Source organism: Crinia signifera, chromosome 7 (genome assembly GCF_055691185.1).
Source record: "Crinia signifera chromosome 7, ASM5569118v1, whole genome shotgun sequence".
Classification (NCBI taxonomy): Eukaryota; Metazoa; Chordata; class Amphibia; order Anura; family Myobatrachidae; genus Crinia; species Crinia signifera.
In genome coordinates, this window is record NC_139223.1 from 1,683,068 (window position 1) to 1,703,932 (window position 20,865).

Here is a 20,865-nt window from a genome sequence, read left to right on the forward strand (position 1 = left end):
CTGTAAGTGACGCCTGTAGACGTCACAGGAGGTCTGACTGGCCTCTCTCTGGTGCAAATTTGGGCACAATTCTTTGTTATTTAAACGGCTCCATGTAATGTCACTTCACCTCTGATGAAAACCACTAGGAAGTGGTTGAAACAGCTGTTAGGTTACAGCTGACTGTCTGTGCAAATTATGCTTGTACATTAAACTACTTATTTCTTCACCTTCAAATTCGTGTGCCGGTTCCATCCTCACCTGCAAAGGAAGGGGGTAAGTGCTCTCTATTGCCTATTTAAGTTCCTGGCACCGAAGACTTGTTACATTCATGCTGAGTGCCATCCTGTTAAACAACTTTAATATATATATATATATATATATATATATATATATATATATATATATATATATATATATATATATATATATATATAGCGTGGTGTAAGCGGCGGCACTCCCAGACTGGGAAATAAAGTACAACAAATGCCCAGCTTTAGATCAACGTTTCAGGGTCCGTGCACTTTTATCAAGATCAGCAGAATGAATGAATCTTGATAAAAGTGCACGGACACTGAAACGTTGATCTAAAGCTGGGCATTTGTTGTACTTTATTTCCCAGTCTGGGATTGCCGCCGCTTACACCACGCTATATACTCCCCACCTCACCAGAGGGGAAATTTCGGAAGGCACCGGGCAAGCAACCTATGACAGCAACTAGTGTGCCGGCCAGTACCAACAATGTATGTATATATATATACACACACACACACACACACACACACACACAATGTGATATATGGACGCGTCCTCCCCGTAAGTCTCCTCGTGGCGCAGTCCCCTGGTTACATGATCTCCGCCATCATGCGCAGGGAAGTTTCCCACACTCTGCCATCATTCACCAAGTGCCTGGGTAATAATAACACGCTAATGGACACGTGACATTCCACAGCACACATACTAAGTGTCTGCTCCTGGCCAGAGGGATGGGCCAGGCCTGGAATTCAGCTTCATTCCAATCCCAGCAAGTCAGAGGGAAAGCACACCCTGCTGCGGGTATGTCATACCTGGCTGAGTCACTGAGTCTGCCCCCTCCACACCTACACTGATACCTGAGTGTCTGCACCCGCAGCTCATACACTGCAGGATGTCCGCAGCCCAGAGACACCATGCCTGAGACACAGGAGCTACAGGTGAGCCGGGGAGTACAGGTGATGGTGGCATTAGATCAGTACAGGTGATGTGGGCAGGTAGAGGATAAGGTGGTGCTTGGTCAGTACAGGTGATGTGGGCAGGGGGAGGATAGGGTGCTGGAGGGTCAGGAAAGGTGATGGCGGGCAGGGGAAGCTGGCGCTGGCAATGCTGATATGTTAGGGGGGGATTACAGGCACTGCTGGTATAATGTTAGGGAAACAGTCACTGCCAGTATAATTTTAGGGGGGGGGGGGGGGGTGCACAGACACTGCCGGTATAAAGGTAGGGGGGTACAGGCACTGCTGGAATAACGTTTGGGGGAAACAGACACTGGCAATTTAATGTTAGTGGGTTACACAGGAACTTCCTGTTTAATGTTAGTAAGGGACACAGGCATGCCAGTATAATGTTACAGGGGTACAGACACTGTGGGTGTAATGTTAGAACGATACCAATATTGTCGGTATATTAGGGATGGACATACGCATTGCTAGTATAATGTTGGGGGGCAGACACACAGGCAGTGCTGGTATAATATTAGTGTGATACAGGCAGTGCTGGTATAATGTTATGGGGGGTACAGGCACTGGTGGTATAATGTTAGGGGGTACAGGAACTGCCGGTATAATGTTAGGGGGTACAGGAACTGAAGGTATAATGTTAGGGGGTACAGGAACTGCCGGTATAATGTTTAGGGGGGAACAGGAACTGCCGGTATAATGTTAGGGGTGTACAGGAACTGACGGTATAATGTTAGGGGGTACAGGAACTGACGGTATAATGTTTGGGGGTACAGGAACTGCTTGTATAATGTTAGTGTGGTACAGACACTGCTGATATAATGGGGGGGGTACAGGCACTGGCGGTATAATGTTAGGGGGTACAGGAAATGACGGTATAATGTTAGGGGTGACAGGCAGTGTCAGTATAATGTTAGGGGGGTAAAGCAACTGTCTGTATAATGTTAGGGGTGACACTGGGAGTGCCTGTATAATGTTAGGGAGGTACCGATGCAGAGGCCAGTGGGGACCAGCCAACGGCAGTCGGGGAAGGGGGGTGTGTCAGCATGGTGTCGATGCATACACCTCAGCAGGTAGTACTCATGTGCCGGCGCTGGACCTGCGCAGGTATCCGTGTTTCCAGACACCACTGTATAATTAAAGGGGGTACAGGCACTGCTGGTGTAATGTTAGGGGGGTACAGCAGTGCCGGTGTAATGTAAGGGGGTACAAGAACTGCCGGTGTAATGTTAGGACTGTACAGGCATTACCCGGATAATTATAGGGGGGTACTGGCACTGGTGGTATAATTTCAGGGGGGTACAGGCACTGGATGGTATAATGTTAGGAGGGTACAGGCAGTGCCGGTATAATGTTAGGGGGGGACAGGCAGTGCCGGTATAATGTTAGGGGGGGACAGGCAGTGCCGGTATAATGTTAGGGGGGGTACAGGAACTGCCGGTATAATGTTAGGGGGGGTACAGGAACTGCCGGTATAATGTTAGGGGGGTACAGGAACTGCCGGTATAATGTTAGGGGGGGTACAGGAACTGCCGGTATAATGTTAGGGAGGGTACAGGAACTGCCGGTATAATGTTAGGGGGGGGTACAGGAACTGCCGGTATAATGTTAGGGGGGGGAACAGGCAGTGCCGGTATAATGTTAGGGGTGCCACAGGCAGTGCCGGTATAAATTTAAGGGGGTACAGGAGCTGCCGGTATAATGTTAGGGGGGGGGGGGGGGACAGGCAGTGCCGGTATAATGTTAGGGGGGGACAGGCAGTGCCGGTATAATGTTAGGGGGGAGGGACAGGCAGTGCCGGTATAATGTTAGGGAGGGTACAGGAACTGCCGGTATAATGTTAGGGGGGAGACAGGCAGTGCCGGTATAATGTTAGGGGGGAGGGACAGGCAGTGCCGGTATAATGTTAGGGAGGGTACAGGAACTGCCGGTATAATGTTAGGGTGGAGACAGGCAGTGCCGGTATAATGTTAGGGAGGGTACAGGCAGTGCCGGTATAATGTTAGGATGGAGACAGGCAGTGCCAGTATAATGTTAGGGGGGGACAGGCAGTGCCGGTATAATGTTAGGGAGGGTACAGGCAGTGCCGGTATAATGTTAGGATGGAGACAGGCAGTGCCGGTATAATGTTAGGGAGGGTACAGGCAGTGCCGGTATAATGTTAGGGAGGGTACAGGCAGTGCCGGTATAATGTTAGGATGGAGACAGGCAGTGCCAGTATAATGTTAGGGGGGGACAGACAGTGCCGGTATAATGTTAGGGGGGGACAGGCAGTGCCGGTATAATGTTAGGGGGGAGGGACAGGCAGTGCCGGTATAATGTTAGGGAGGGTACAGGAACTGCCGGTATAATGTTAGGATGGAGACAGGCAGTGCCGGTATAATGTTAGGATGGAGACAGGCAGTGCCAGTATCATGTTAGGGGTGACATAGGCAGTGCTGGTATAAATTTAAGGGGGTACAGGAGCTGCCGGTATAATGTTAGGGGGGGGGGGGAGGATAGGCAGTGCGGTATAATGTTAGGGGGGACAGGCAGTGCCGGTATAATGTTAGGGAGGGTACAGGAACTGCCGGTATAATGTTAGGGAGGGTACAGGAACTGCCGGTATAATGTTAGGGGGGAGGGACAGGCAGTGCCGGTATCATGTTAGGGGGGAGGGACAGGCAGTGCCGGTATAATGTTAGGGAGGGTACAGGAACTGCCGGTATAATGTTAGGGGGGAGGGACAGGCAGTGCCGGTATCATGTTAGGATGGAGACAGGCAGTGCCGGTATAATGTTAGGATGGAGACAGGCAGTGCCAGTATCATGTTAGGGGTGACACAGGCAGTGCTGGTATAATTGTGAGATGGGCTGGTAGCACTGGGTCAGTCACTGGGGGAGGGACCTCCATACTGTGTCACACACATGACACCCAATGAATATAGTATCTGTAATGTGCTTCCAGAAATATTTGGACAATGTGCCTAACTCAGCATGGGTTGCGGCGACTACCAATGACCACAAATGTGTACTGTACGCATCGCACATGCACTGACAATGTGTTTGGGTCGTAAACATAATGTAGCCGCACTTTGAATGGACCCGGCGTTTGGGGGTGGTACTAGGATGTTTTCTGGGAGTGGCTAGAGAAACGCAGGCTTGCCCAGGCATTTAGGAGGAGGGTCTGTGATGTCAGCGATGATTGCGCGCACCCTGTCTCAGCCTCGGACCTACTGTTAATTGCACAGATGGTTTGGGAATTGCACATGGAGTGGATCCATAGGCTATTCTCATGGCGCCCTTTGTACACGTTCGCACTGGGTGGTAGCGTTCTGCACGCAATCCACTGCAAATTCTCTGATTCGCAATCCATGCTGAATAAGGCCCAATGTCAGAATACATTCATAGACCATAAGGTGACAGGCAATAACAAAACCCCAACAGAATCCAGAGAGAAGGACAGCTACATACTATAGTCTACACGCTATGTACACGCTATGTACACGGACAGCTACATACTATAGTCTACACGCTATGTACACGCTATGTACACGGACAGCTACATACTATAGTCTACATGCTATGTACACGCTATGTACACGGACAGCTACATACTATAGTCTACATGCTATGTACACGCTATGTACACGGACAGCTACATACTATAGTCTACACGCTATGTACACGGACAGCTACATACTATAGTCTACATGCTATGCACACGCTATGTACACGGACAGCTACATACTATAGTCTACATGCTATGTACACGCTATGTACACGGACAGCTACATACTATAGTCTACACGCTATGTACACGGACAGCTACATACTATAGTCTACATGCTATGTACACGGACAGCTACATACTATAGTCTACATGCTATGTACACGGACAGCTACATACTATAGTCTACATGCTATGTGCACAGACACAGGGCCGGTGCAAGACACCGGAGTGCCCCAGGCGAGTCGGGGTGGGAGCGCCCCGGTGTTGGAGGGGGGGGGGGGGGGTGGTACCTGTGGAAAAAACTTGCGTCCCTGCAGTGCTGCTGGAGCGGTCAGGGGTGTCCGTGCCGTCATGTGTATAAAGCTGGCTGCGGCCGGCGGGGTCCCTGAAGTGAATAGAAAATAACTAGCGCTTCCCGCGCCGCCGCGCGCATAGCGCTAGTTATTTTCTATTCACTACAGGGACCCCGCCGGCCGCAGCCAGCTTTATACACATGACGGCGCCGCAGGTTCCCCTGCGGCACGGACACCCCTGACCGTTCCAGCAGCACTGCAGGGACGCAAGTTTTTTACACAGTTCGCTGGGGGTGAGGGGCAAACTGCCGCCCTCCAGCTGCCTAGTGGTGGCGCCGGCCCTGCACAGACAGCTATATACTATAGTCTACATGCTATGTACACGCTATGTACACGGACAGCTACATACTATAGTCTACACGCTATGTACACGGACAGCTACATACTATGGTCTACACGCTCTGTACACGGACAGCTATATACTATGGTCTACACGCTATGTACACGAACAGCTACATACTATACTCTACACGCCATGTACATGGACAGCTATATACTATGGTCTACACGCTCTGTACATGGACAGCTATATACTATGGTCTACACTCTCTGTACACGGACAGCTATATACTCTGGTCTACACGCTCTGTACACGCTATGTACACGGACAGCTACATACTATAGTCTACACGCTCTGTACACGGACAGATATATACTATCATCTATGCGCTCTGTACACGGACGGCTATATACTATGGTCTACACTCTCTGTACACGGACAGCTACATACTATAGTCTACATGCTCTGTACACGGACAGATATATACTATGGTCTACACGCTCTGTACACGGACAACTATATACTATGGTCTACACGCTCTGTACACGGACAGCTACATACTATAGTCTACACGCTCTGAACACGGACAGATATATACTATGGTCTACACGCTCTGTACACGGACAACTATATACTATGGTCTACACGCTCTGTACACGGACAGCTACATACTATAGTCTACACGCTCTGAACACGGACAGCTACATACTATAGTCTACACGCTCTGTACACGGACAGCTACATACTATAGTCTACACGCTCTGTACATGGACAGCTACATACTATAGTCTACACGCTCTGAACACGGACAGCTACATACTATAGTCTACACGCTCTGTACACGGACAGCTACATACTATAGTCTACACGCTCTGTACATGGACAGCTACATACTATAGTCTACACGTTCTGTACATGAACAGCTACACACTATGGTCTACACGCTCTGTACACGGACAGCTATATACTATGTTCTACACTCTCTGTACACGGACAGCTGCATACTATAGTCTACATGCTCTGTACACGGACAGCTATATACTATGGTCTACACGCTCTGTACATGGACAGCTACATACTATAGTCTACATGCTCTGTACACGGACAGATATATACTATGGTCTACACGCTCTGTACACGGACAGCTATATACTATGGTCTACACGCTTTATACACGGACAGCTATATACTATAGTCTACACGCTCTGTACACGGACAGCTACATACTATAGTCTACACGCTCTGTACACGGACAGCTACATACTATAGTCTACACGCTCTGTACACGGACAGCTATATACTATGGTCTACACACTATGCACACGGACAGCTACATACTATGGTCTACACGCTCTGTACACGGACAGCTATATACTATGTTCTACACTCTCTGTACACGGACAGCTGCATACTATAGTCTACATGCTCTGTACACGGACAGCTATATACTATGGTCTACACGCTCTGTACATGGACAGCTACATACTATAGTCTACACGCTCTGTACACGGACAGATATATACTATGGTCTACACGCTCTGTACACGGACAGCTATATACTATGGTCTACACGCTTTATACACGGACAGCTATATACTATAGTCTACACGCTCTGTACACGGACAGCTACATACTATAGTCTACACGCTCTGTACACGGACAGCTACATACTATAGTCTACACGCTCTGTACACGGACAGCTATATACTATGGTCTACACACTATGCACACGGACAGCTACATACTATGGTCTACACGCTCTGTACAAGGACAGATATATACTATGGTCTACACGCTTTATACATGGACAGCTACATACAATAGTCTACACGCTATGTACATGGACAGCTACATACTATAGTCTACACGCTCTGAACACGGACAGCTACATACTATAGTCTACATGCTCTGTACACGGACAGCTACATACTATAGTCTACACGCTCTGTACACGGACAGCTACATACTATAGTCTACACGCTCTGTACATGAACAGCTATATACTATGGTCTACACGCTCTGTACACGGACAGCTACATACTATGGTCTACACGCTATGTACATGGACAGCTATATACTATAGTCTACACGCTCTGTACACGGACAGCTACATACTATAGTTTACACGCTCTGTACATGGACAGCTATATACTATGGTTTATGTGCTCTGTACACCGGCGGCTATATACTATGGTCTACACGCTCTGTACACGGACAGCTATATACTATGGTCTACGTGCTCTGTACACGGACGGCTATATACTCTGGTCTACACGCTCAGTACACGGACGGCTATATATCATGGTCTACACGCTATGTACACGGACAGCTATATACTATGGTCTACACGCTATGTACACGGACAGCTATATACTATAGTCTACACGCTCTGTACACAGACAGCTACATACTATAGTTTACACGCTCTGTACATGGACAGCTATATACTATGGTCTACACGCTCAGTACACGGACGGCTATATACTATGGTCTACACGCTCAGTACACGGACAGCTATATACTATAGTCTACACGCTATGTACACGGACAGCTATATACTATGGTCTATGCTCTCTGTACACGGACAGCTATATACTATGGTCTACGCGCGCTGTACACGGAAGGCTATATACTATGGTCTACACGCTCTGTACGCGGACAGCTATATACTATGGTCTACACGCTCTGTACATGGACAGCTATATACTATGGTCTACACGCTCTGTACATGGACAGCTATATACTATAGTCTACACGCTCTGTACACGGACAGCTACATACTATAGTTTACACGCTCTGTACATGGACAGCTATATACTATGGTTTATGTGCTCTGTACACCAGCGGCTATATACTATGGTCTACACGCTCTGTACACGGACAGCTATATACTATGGTCTACACGCTATGTACACGGACGGCTATATACTCTGGTCTACACGCTCAGTACACGGACGGCTATATATCATGGTCTACACGCTATGTACACGGACAGCTACATACTATAGTTTACACGCTCTGTACATGGACAGCTATATACTATGGTCTACACGCTTTGTACACGGACAGCTACATACTATAGTTTACACGCTCTGTACATGGACAGCTATATACTATGGTCTACACGTTCAGTACACGGACGGCTATATACTATGGTCTACACGCTCAGTACACGGACAGCTATATACTATAGTCTACACGCTATGTACACGGACAGCTATATACTATGGTCTATGCGCTCTGTACACGGACAGCTATATACTATGGTCTACACGCTCTGTACACGGACAGCTATATACTATGGTCTACACGCTCTGTACACGGACAGCTATATACTATGGTCTACACGCTCTGTACATGGACAGCTATATACTATGGTCTACACGCTCTGTACATGGACAGCTATATACTATAGTCTACACGCTCTGTACACGGACAGCTACATACTAAAGTTTACACGCTCTGTACATGGACAGCTATATACTATGGTTTACGTGCTCTGTACACCGGCGGCTATATACTATGGTCTACACGCTCAGTACACGGACGGCTATATACTATGGTCTACACGCTCAGTACACGGACAGCTATATACTATAGTCTACACGCTATGTACACGGACAGCTATATACTATGGTCTATGCGCTCTGTACACGGACAGCTATATACTATAGTCTACACGCTATGTACACGGACAGCTATATACTATGGTCTATGCTCTCTGTACATGGACAGCTATATACTATGGTCTATACACTCTCTGTACACGGACAGCTATATACTCTGGTCTACACGCTCTGTACACGGACAGCTATATACTATAGTTTACACACTCTGTACACGGACAGCTACATACTATAGTCTACATGCTCTGTACACAGACAGCTATATACTATGGTCTACACGCTTTGTACACGGACAGCTATATACTATGGTCTACACGCTCTGTACACGGACAGCTATATACTATAGTTTACACACTCTGTACACGGACAGCTATATACTATGGTTTACATGCTCTGTACACGGACAGCTATATACTATGGTCTACACGCTCTGTACACGGACAGCTATATACTATGGTCTACACGCTCTGTACACAGACAGCTATATACTATGGTCTACACGCTTTGTACACGGACAGCTATATACTATGGTCTACACGCTATGTACACGGACAGCTATATACTATAGTCTACACGCTCTGTACACGGACAGCTATATACTATGGTCTACACGCTCTGTACATGGACAGCTATATACTATGGTCTACACGCTATGTACACGGACAGCTATATACTATGGTCTACACGCTATGTACACGGACAGCTATATACTATGGTCTACACGCTATGTACACGGACAGCTGTATACTATGGTCTACACGCTCTGTACACGGACAACTACATACTATAGTCTACATGCTCTGTACACGGACAGCTATATACTATGGTCTACACCAGGGGCTGACTGGCAAATTTTAGCCTGGGGGGCAAGTCCAGAGCACTGGCCCATAAGTAGCGCATAAGTAGCCCATAAGTAGCGCATTGGTCTGGACACCACAGGCTGATCTCCTGCATAAACAAAAAACAGGACACCACAGGCTGTTCTCCTGCATAAATAAAGAACAGGACACCGCAGGCTGCTCTCCTGCATAAATAAAGAACAGGACACCACAGGCTGCTCTCCTGCATAAATAAAGATCAGGGCACCACAGGCTGCTCTCCTGCATAAATAAAGAACAGGACACCACAGGCTGCTCTCCTGCATAAAGAACACAGCACCACAGGCTGCACCCTTGCGTAAAAGACAGGACACCACAGGCTGCTCCCCCTGTATAATAATCATGCCGTGACATTACAGGCCGCTCTCCTTGTATAATATAAAAGTAATGCAATGACACCACAGGCTGCTCCCTCTGTATAATAATAATGCCATGACACCACAGGCTGCTCTCCCTGTATAATATAATAATAGTAATGCCATGACACCAAAGGCTGCTCCCTCTGTATAATAATTTGTGTCATGGCATTACTATTATTATATTATACAGGGGGAGCAGCCTGTGGTGTCATGGCATTATTATTATACAGAGGGAGCAGCCTGTGGTGTTATGGCATTATTATTATACAGGGGGAGCAGCCTGTGGTGTCATGGCATTATTATTATACAGGGGTAGCAGCCTGTGGTGTCATGGCATTATTATTATACAGGGGGAGCAGCCTGTGGTGTCATGGCATTATTATTATACAGGGGGAGCAGCCTGTGGTGTCATGGCATTATTATTATACAGGGGTAGCAGCCTGTGGTGTCATGGCATTATTATTATACAGGGGGAGCAGCCTGTGGTGTCATGGCATTATTATTATACAGGGGGAGCAGCCTGTGGTGTCATGGCATTATTATTATACAGGGGGAGCAGCCTGTGGTGTCATGGCATTATTATTATTATTAATAATGCCATGACACCACAGGCTGCTCCCCCTGTATAATAATAATGCCATGACACCACAGGCTGCTCCCCCTGTATAATAATAATAATGCCATGACACCACAGGCTGCTCCCTCTGTATGATAAAAGTAATGCCATGACACCACAGGCTGCTCCCCCTGTATAATAATAATGCCATGACACTACAGGCTGCTCCCCCTGTATAATATAATAAAAGTAATGCCATAACACCACAGGCTGCTACCCCTGTATAATATAATAAAAGTAATGCCATGACACATACATTATTATACAGGAGGAGCAGCCTGTAGTGTCATGGCATTATTATTATTATACAGGGGCGGGGGACACCTCAGAAAACAGAAGAAATATTATTTTTATTTGTAAGTTTGATAGTCACTTACTGAGGTCTTCCAGGTTTTGTACAATGCTTGCTTCTGCCAAACAGTGCCCGTCTGCCCGATGCCCCGTCCAGCCTGCCTGCTCCAGCGCCTCCTCCTAGGCTCCTACACTACAGTACTACTACTTCCGTTCTCTTCAGACGCATGGGCGGGCGGCGTCATCGTCATGACGTCCACCCACCCAGCGTCTGTCACTGCAGTGCCGGGCAACACATGGAACAGACGGCCGGGCCCTCCTCCACATAGCAGTGGAGGCCGGCGGCCATGTTCCTGTAGCCGCAGGCATATTTTAAAAGCCTACAGGAACATGGCCGCCGACAGTGGAGAAATACTGTACGCAAGGCGGACGCAGACAAGGCCCGCAGCACTCATGTTAGAGCGGCCTAGGGGGCACATGGCACCCTGCCCCCCGGCCCAGCCCGCCTCTGGTCTACACGCTCTGTACATGGACAGCTATATACTATGGTCTACCCGCTCTGTACACGGACAGCTATATACTATGGTCTACATGCTCTGTACACGGACAGCTATATACTATGGTCTACACACTCTGTACATGGACAGCTACATACTATGGTCTACACGCTCTGTACACGGACAGCTACATACTATGGTCTACCCGCTCTGTACACGGACAGCTATATACTATAGTCTACCCGCTCTGTACACGGACAGCTATACACTATGGTCTACACGCTCTGTACACGGACAGCTATATACTATGGTCTACCCGCTCTGTACACGGACAGCTATATACTATGGTCTACACGCTCTGTACACGGACAGCTATATACTATGGTCTACCCGCTCTGTACACGGACAGCTACATACTATGGTCTACACGCTCTGTACACGGACAGCTATATACTATGGTCTACATGCTCTGTACACGGACAGCTATATACTATGGTCTACATACTCTGTACACGGACAGCTATATACTATGGTCTACACGCTCTGTACACGGACAGCTATATACTATAGTCTACCCGCTCTGTACACGGACAGCTATACACTATGGTCTACCCGCTCTGTACACGGACAGCTATATACTATAGTCTACCCGCTCTGTACACGGACAGCTATACACTATGGTCTACCCGCTCTGTACACGGACAGCTATATACTATGGTCTACACGCTCTGTACACGGACAGCTATATACTATGGTCTACCCGCTCTGTACACGGACAGCTATATACTATGGTCTACACGCTCTGTACACGGACAGCTATATACTATGGTCTACCCGCTCTGTACACGGACAGCTACATACTATGGTCTACACGCTCTGTACACGGACAGCTATATACTATGGTCTACATGCTCTGTACACGGACAGCTATATACTATGGTCTACACGCTCTGTACACGGACAGCTATATACTATGGTCTACACGCTCTGTACACGGACAGCTATATACTATGGTCTACACGCTCTGTACACGGACAGCTATATACTATGGTCTACACGCTCTGTACACGGACAGCTATACACTATGGTCTACATGCTCTGTACATGGAAGAAAGAAGAAGGAACGACTCTCTTTTTTGTTGGGGCACTCTTAGTAAATAGTTTAATCTAGTAGCCTCTACAATTGGGGTTACTAGGCTGTGTGGGTTGAAAGTATGAATGGGGTTGAAGGTACTAGCTCAAAGATGGGGAATGTGTAAATGAGTACTAGTTGTACACAATACTGTAGGGTAGGCTGTTCCACCCCTCGGTGAGTTCTGGGCCTTTTTATTAAAAATTAACTTTTATTAGATATAGAATAAAATAATTTCTAGACAGACATACACAAACATTTAACACAAAATGTTGAGACAAAGATGAGGTAACCACCTCGAAATCTGAGCCCTTAGGGCACTGGATCCTCCTGTGAGACCTCCACTGAGGTCGAATTGAAACAGGTCTGAGGTAGAGTTGGAAACCCCTTTCTGATATGGGTAACGTAATGGGGTGTCTATTGGTTGCCAACGTTGGCTGAATCTCTCTTGGAGAGGTCCCTCGTTTCCCGGGGGGACTAGATAATGGTGGCGGGGTCACGGATTATATGGGTGCATTCAAATAGCTAAACAAAGATTTTAAGCAAAAGTCTATGAACATGCTTTATGTCAGAAGAATGAGATCACAGATTGCCAACATGTGCCATGAATTTTAAGTCTCCCCGTTTTGCTCAAAAAACCACCCTATTTAGTTTACCCTGGGAGAGAGATACAGTGCATATATTGTACCAAGTTAGGTCACAGTGTTATGTTTCTTTTACTTAATAGCAACAGATAATAATACAACTGTTCTAAACGAAATTTGACCTCTGTGCAGGAATTATCCACAATGTATGCATTTATTTACTGTTTGCTAATTGCAACAATATAAGACAGAGAGAATTTCTGTTGACTCTATACGTCAGACAAATGCTTTGGATAAGTTACGTTACTTATACTAGGGGATAAGAAATTACTGGCCTACTGTGGCCTGGTTACCTACATATCCAATAACATATCCTTTGAAGGGTGAATATTAGGTTATTTAGTCTCCCCAGCCGATACACAGTTAATCTCACTAACTCACGTGAGACCCACACAGAGAGTAGACTCAAAAGGTAACAGTTGAATGAGTCTACATGTGAACTATATACAAGAATTAAGTACTTTCAAGTTTGGAGGACAACATGTCTAAATGGCATGAAAAAGGTAGCAGTATAAATTACTTTGATAATTCTCCCGCACAGAGAAAGGAATGGGGTGATAAGAAGGGGAAGAGGGGGTAGATACTGAGAAAGAAGCAGCAGGGATGAGAGTGGGGTAAGAAATATAGTAAGAGTCCCGTTGGCCCAACAGATATGGGTGGTCCCACCGACTTTATATACCCATAACAGAAGGGAGAGTCTGGTTCAGTGTGGGAAAGTCTCCTTTTCCCCTCTAGCAGGTGATCTGCTCCAACTGTCAGCTGCCACTTGGTTAAAGTGGGCTTTTTTGGGTATTGTGGGGGATATTGCCACCCTCGTGGGGTATCGGGTCAAGGGTGATAAATGAAAGGTGCTCCAGGTGATCCTCTTTCGTAAGCGGCTGCTGCCCGGCCTCATTTACCTATGGGCCCGGAGTGGAATACTGTGCCGTGGGAGAGGTCCCCCTTCTCTCACAGAACCTTCATACGCCCCGGGCCGGTTGCCGTCAGTTTATCGGCGGACCTCAGAGGTATGGCGGGTGAGCGGGCTTACTATAGGCGCAACAGGAGGAGTATATCACCAGAGCAGTCGAAATGGGGAGACTGCTGTCCGGGCTGACCCCCAGATTCCCCTGCCTGGATAGTTTCCAATGCAGGGTGAGTCGTGGGTACTATGCCTGAATGAGTTTTTCCCACGAGAGGTAGTTTTAAGTCAAGTGAGCAGCAAGTTAGTAATAGTGGAGGGAAGGAAGGAAAGAGGGGAGAATGAACAGGGGCACAGAGAGGGGTAATGCAGATGGGTGGTGGTTAAACGGGTAATGCGGGAGAGAATGGTACCTGCCTGTGTACAGCGTACACACTAGTGATACTAGGGTTGTCCTCTATGCGAGTTGGAGGCTGCGTGAGGTAGCGTCCTGTGTCCTCACTTGTACAGTGAGGTAGCTGTGCGGGCTGCGTTCGTGGGAGGCTGGAGGGTACCGGGGAGCCCCTCGTGAGCGTGACTTTAGACTGTTCTCTACCCGGTGCTGCCAGATATTCTAGTAGGCTTGGGTGGCTGCTGCGGGGGACAAGCGGTATCAGTGCCGCTTCCCCAAGCTGTCAGGCGGTCAAATCCACGGGCGGTGTAGCCAGCGTCAGTGCGGCTGCTGCTGCGGGGGACACGATATCAGTGCCGCTTCCCCAAGCTGTCAGGCGGTCAAGTCCACGGGCGGTGTGGCCAGCGTCAGTGCGGCTGCTGCTGCGGGGGACACGGTATCAGTGCCGCTTACCCAAGGTGTCAGGTGGTCAAATCCACAGGCGGTGTTGTCAGCGTCAGTGCGGCTGCTGCTGCGGGGGACACGGTATCAGTGCCGCTTACCCAAGGTGTCAGGTGGTCAAATCCACAGGCGGTGTTGTCAGCGTCAGTGCGGCTGCTGCTGCGGGGGACACGCGGTATCAGTGCCGCTTCCCCAAGGCTGTCAGGCGGTCAGGTCCCCGGGCGGTATCGCGTGGCCAGCGTCAGTGCGGCTGCTGTGGGAAGCGCTGTGTGTGAGCGTCTATCCCTCTCTCACTCGCGTCGATGCGGCTGCTAGGGGAGGCGCTTGGTAGTAGCGTCACTCCCTCAGATCTACCAACGATCGTTTCACCAGTAGGCTTCGCCTACTGGTGAAACGATCGTTGGTAGATCTGAGGGAGTGACGCTACTACCAAGCGCCTCCCCTAGCAGCCGCATCGACGCGAGTGAGAGAGGGATAGACGCTCACACACAGCGCTTCCCACAGCAGCCGCACTGACGCTGGCCACGCGATACCGCCCGGGGACCTGACCGCCTGACAGCCTTGGGGAAGCGGCACTGATACCGCGTGTCCCCCGCAGCAGCAGCCGCACTGACGCTGACAACACCGCCTGTGGATTTGACCACCTGACACCTTGGGTAAGCGGCACTGATACCGTGTCCCCCGCAGCAGCAGCCGCACTGACGCTGACAACACCGCCTGTGGATTTGACCACCTGACACCTTGGGTAAGCGGCACTGATACCGTGTCCCCCGCAGCAGCAGCCGCACTGACGCTGGCCACACCGCCCGTGGACTTGACCGCCTGACAGCTTGGGGAAGCGGCACTGATATCGTGTCCCCCGCAGCAGCAGCCGCACTGACGCTGGCTACACCGCCCGTGGATTTGACCGCCTGACAGCTTGGGGAAGCGGCACTGATACCGCTTGTCCCCCGCAGCAGCCACCCAAGCCTACTAGAATATCTGGCAGCACCGGGTAGAGAACAGTCTAAAGTCACGCTCACGAGGGGCTCCCCGGTACCCTCCAGCCTCCCACGAACGCAGCCCGCACAGCTACCTCACTGTACAAGTGAGGACACAGGACGCTACCTCACGCAGCCTCCAACTCGCATAGAGGACAACCCTAGTATCACTAGTGTGTACGCTGTACACAGGCAGGTACCATTCTCTCCCGCATTACCCGTTTAACCACCACCCATCTGCATTACCCCTCTCTGTGCCCCTGTTCATTCTCCCCTCTTTCCTTCCTTCCCTCCACTATTACTAACTTGCTGCTCACTTGACTTAAAACTACCTCTCGTGGGAAAAACTCATTCAGGCATAGTACCCACGACTCACCCTGCATTGGAAACTATCCAGGCAGGGGAATCTGGGGGTCAGCCCGGACAGCAGTCTCCCCATTTCGACTGCTCTGGTGATATACTCCTCCTGTTGCGCCTATAGTAAGCCCGCTCACCCGCCATACCTCTGAGGTCCGCCGATAAACTGACGGCAACCGGCCCGGGGCGTATGAAGGTTCTGTGAGAGAAGGGGGACCTCTCCCACGGCACAGTATTCCACTCCGGGCCCATAGGTAAATGAGGCCGGGCAGCAGCCGCTTACGAAAGAGGATCACCTGGAGCACCTTTCATTTATCACCCTTGACCCGATACCCCACGAGGGTGGCAATATCCCCCACAATACCCAAAAAAGCCCACTTTAACCAAGTGGCAGCTGACAGTTGGAGCAGATCACCTGCTAGAGGGGAAAAGGAGACTTTCCTACACTGAACCAGACTCTCCCTTCTGTTATGGGTATATAAAGTCGGTGGGACCACCCATATCTGTTGGGCCAACGGGACTCTTACTATATTTCTTACCCCACTCTCATCCCTGCTGCTTCTTTCTCAGTATCTACCCCCTCTTCCCCTTCTTATCACCCCATTCCTTTCTCTGTGCGGGAGAATTATCAAAGTAATTTATACTGCTACCTTTTTCATGCCATTTAGACATGTTGTCCTCCAAACTTGAAAGTACTTAATTCTTGTATATAGTTCACATGTAGACTCATTCAACTGTTACCTTTTGAGTCTACTCTCTGTGTGGGTCTCACGTGAGTTAGTGAGATTAACTGTGTATCGGCTGGGGAGACTAAATAACCTAATATTCACCCTTCAAAGGATATGTTATTGGATATGTAGGTAACCAGGCCACAGTAGGCCAGTAATTTCTTATCCCCTAGTATAAGTAACGTAACTTATCCAAAGCATTTGTCTGACGTATAGAGTCAACAGAAATTCTCTCTGTCTTATATTGTTGCAATTAGCAAACAGTAAATAAATGCATACATTGTGGATAATTCCTGCACAGAGGTCAAATTTCGTTTAGAACAGTTGTATTATTATCTGTTGCTATTAAGTAAAAGAAACATAACACTGTGACCTAACTTGGTACAATATATGCACTGTATCTCTCTCCCAGGGTAAACTAAATAGGGTGGTTTTTTGAGCAAAACGGGGAGACTTAAAATTCATGGCACATGTTGGCAATCTGTGATCTCATTCTTCTGACATAAAGCATGTTCATAGACTTTTGCTTAAAATCTTTGTTTAGCTATTTGAATGCACCCATATAATCCGTGACCCCGCCACCATTATCTAGTCCCCCCGGGAAACGAGGGACCTCTCCAAGAGAGATTCAGCCAACGTTGGCAACCAATAGACACCCCATTACGTTACCCATATCAGAAAGGGGTTTCCAACTCTACCTCAGACCTGTTTCAATTCGACCTCAGTGGAGGTCTCACAGGAGGATCCAGTGCCCTAAGGGCTCAGATTTCGAGGTGGTTACCTCATCTTTGTCTCAACATTTTGTGTTAAATGTTTGTGTATGTCTGTCTAGAAATTATTTTATTCTATATCTAATAAAAGTTAATTTTTAATAAAAAGGCCCAGAACTCACCGAGGGGTGGAACAGCCTACCCTACAGTATTGTGTACAACTAGTACTCATTTACACATTCCCCATCTTTGAGCTAGTACCTTCAACCCCATTCATACTTTCAACCCACACAGCCTAGTAACCCCAATTGTAGAGGCTACTAGATTAAACTATTTACTAAGAGTGCCCCAACAAAAAAGAGAGTCGTTCCTTCTTCTTTCTTCCATTTACTTTTACTCTCTAGGGTGCACCTCCACACTTGCGATTTTCTGGGGAACCTCCTGTTCTCTGAACTTATTTGTATTGTGGATAGCTAGAATTATTTGCTTACATATCGATTCATTATTTCTTAACTTGTGCACTGGTCCATCTCCCTCTCCCCCTTTCCCCCAAACTTCACTGATGCTCTGTACATGGACAGCTATATACTATGGTCTACCCGCTCTGTCCACAGACAGCTATATGCTATGGTCTACACGCTCTGTACACGGACAGCTATATACTATGGTCTACACGCTCTGTACACGGACAGCTATATACTATGGTCTACACGCTCTGTACACGGACAGCTATATACTATGGTCTACACGCTCTGTACACGGACAGCTATATACTATGGTCTACACGCTCTGTACACGGACAGCTATATACTATGGTCTACATCAGGGGTGGCCAACCCGAGGCTCTTGAGCCGCATGCGGCTCTCCCCCTGTTAAAGTGTGGCTCCTGCTCCCACTCAGCTGCCTGCCACCCACCGTCCATCCCAGTCCCCCATCCCTCCATTACCCGCTGCTGGTTCCCTTCTCCCTCTGAGGGGAGGAAAGCGAGCATTGCTTATCTCTCCTACCCCACACTGTGCATCCTTGTGACTGGGCCGTCCGCCAATCAGAGCTCGCGGGCCGGCAGCCAATCAGGAGCCAGCCTGCGAGCTTTGATTGGCGGACGGCCCTGTCACAGGGAAGTGAGGGGGGAAGGAGACCTGCGGTGTGCTGTGCTCTCCTCCCCTCAGCGACATTATAGGACTGCAGGGAGATGCCAGACTGTCCTCTCCCCGCCCGGCGGCAGCAGCAACAACAACAACGGTGAGTGCTGCTGGGAAATTAGCACTGTGGGGGCATAGCAGTTTGTGAAACTGTGGGGGCATAGCAGTTTGTGGCACTGTGGGCGCATAGCAGTTTGTGGCACTGTGGGCACATAGCAGTTTGTGGCACTGTGGGCGCATAGCAGTTTGTGGCACTGTGGGCGCATAGCAGTTTGTGGCACTGTGGGCGCATAGCAGTTTGTGGCACTGTGGGCGCATAGCAGTTTGTGGCACTGTGGGCGCATAGCAGTTTGTGGCACTGTGGGCGCATAGTAGTTTGTGGCACTGTGGGGGCATAGTAGTTTGTGGCACTGTGGGGGCATACCAGCTTTTTGGCACTGTGGGGGCATACCAGCTTTCTGGCATCGTGGGAGCATATGTGTATCTGGCACTATTGGGGGCATATGTATATATGGCACTGCACTATTGGAGGATATGTGTATCACACCAACCCAAGGGGTCCAAATAGACCATGCCCCTTTTTTTGGCATGCGTGCCTTCACCGCGCGCATGTTGTTGGCTCTTTAGCTTGACTACAGATATTTTTTGGCTCTTTACCTCTGACCGGTTGGCCACCCCTGGTCTACATGCTCTGTACACGGACAGCTATATACTATGGTCTACATGCTCTGTACACGGACAGCTATATACTATGGTCTACATGCTCTGTACACGGACAGCTATATACTATGGTCTACATGCTCTGTACACGGACAGCGCTCTTCTCTACTTCTGCTCCTAAACTACCCCGTCCCGTCTTCTATCTAGGTACTGCCAGCTGGCGGGGAGCAGACACTTCTGAATGGATCAGTAGCGGAGACCTTGGTGTTAATGGACAAACATGATTCCTCCCAGCAGCCTTTAGGACTTCATCCGCAAAGTCCATCAACCTCAAGAGAGAAACATTGTCGGCATTATCCCTCCTGCAGCCTCCGCAAACTGGCTATAATGAGTATTGTGTGTGGATGCTCGTGTATCGGGATTAAAGCATTAATTCTTGCTATGCGAGTAAGTACCACTCGGTCATCCTGGTGCCCTCAGCTGGCATAACCATCTGCCCTATCTGTCTCTTGGGTATAGGACACAACTGTCTGCCCTCACACCTGTGATCCTCATCAAACACCCTACCCTCTGTTCCCACCATCTCCCTGACCTACATCTCTCCCCAATTTCCTCATCTGCCCCAACCCTAACCTCTTTTCTCACCATCTCCCTGACCCACATCTCTCCCTCATTCCCTGACCTGCCCCAACCCTACCCTCTGCTCTCACCATCTCCCTGACCCACATATCTCCCCAATTCCCTCATCTGCCCCAACCCTACCCTCTGTTCTCACCATCTCCCTGACCCACATATCTCCCCAATTCCCTCATCTGCCCCAACCCTACCCTCTGCTCTCACCATCTCCCTGACCCACATATCTCCCCAATTCCCTCATCTGCCCCAACCCTACCCTCTGCTCTCACCATCTCCCTGACCCACATCTCTCCCCAATTCCCTGACCTGCCCCAACCCTACCCTCTGCTCTCACCATCT

At 48.8% G+C, this 20,865-nt stretch overlaps 1 protein-coding gene across 1 annotated transcript in view; it reads left to right on the plus strand.

Moving 5' to 3' along the window:
• Positions 1–956: 956 nt before the first annotated feature.
• TMEM265 (transmembrane protein 265) overlaps positions 957–20,865 on the plus strand; it is a 28,633-nt gene continuing 8,724 nt past the window's right edge. The window contains exons 1-2 of the mRNA XM_083155126.1: positions 957–1,172; positions 20,098–20,337. Of these exons, the coding sequence (XP_083011252.1) occupies positions 1,149–1,172; positions 20,098–20,337 (264 nt within the window). The 5' untranslated portion in view covers positions 957–1,148. The remainder of the gene's footprint in view (positions 1,173–20,097; positions 20,338–20,865) is intronic.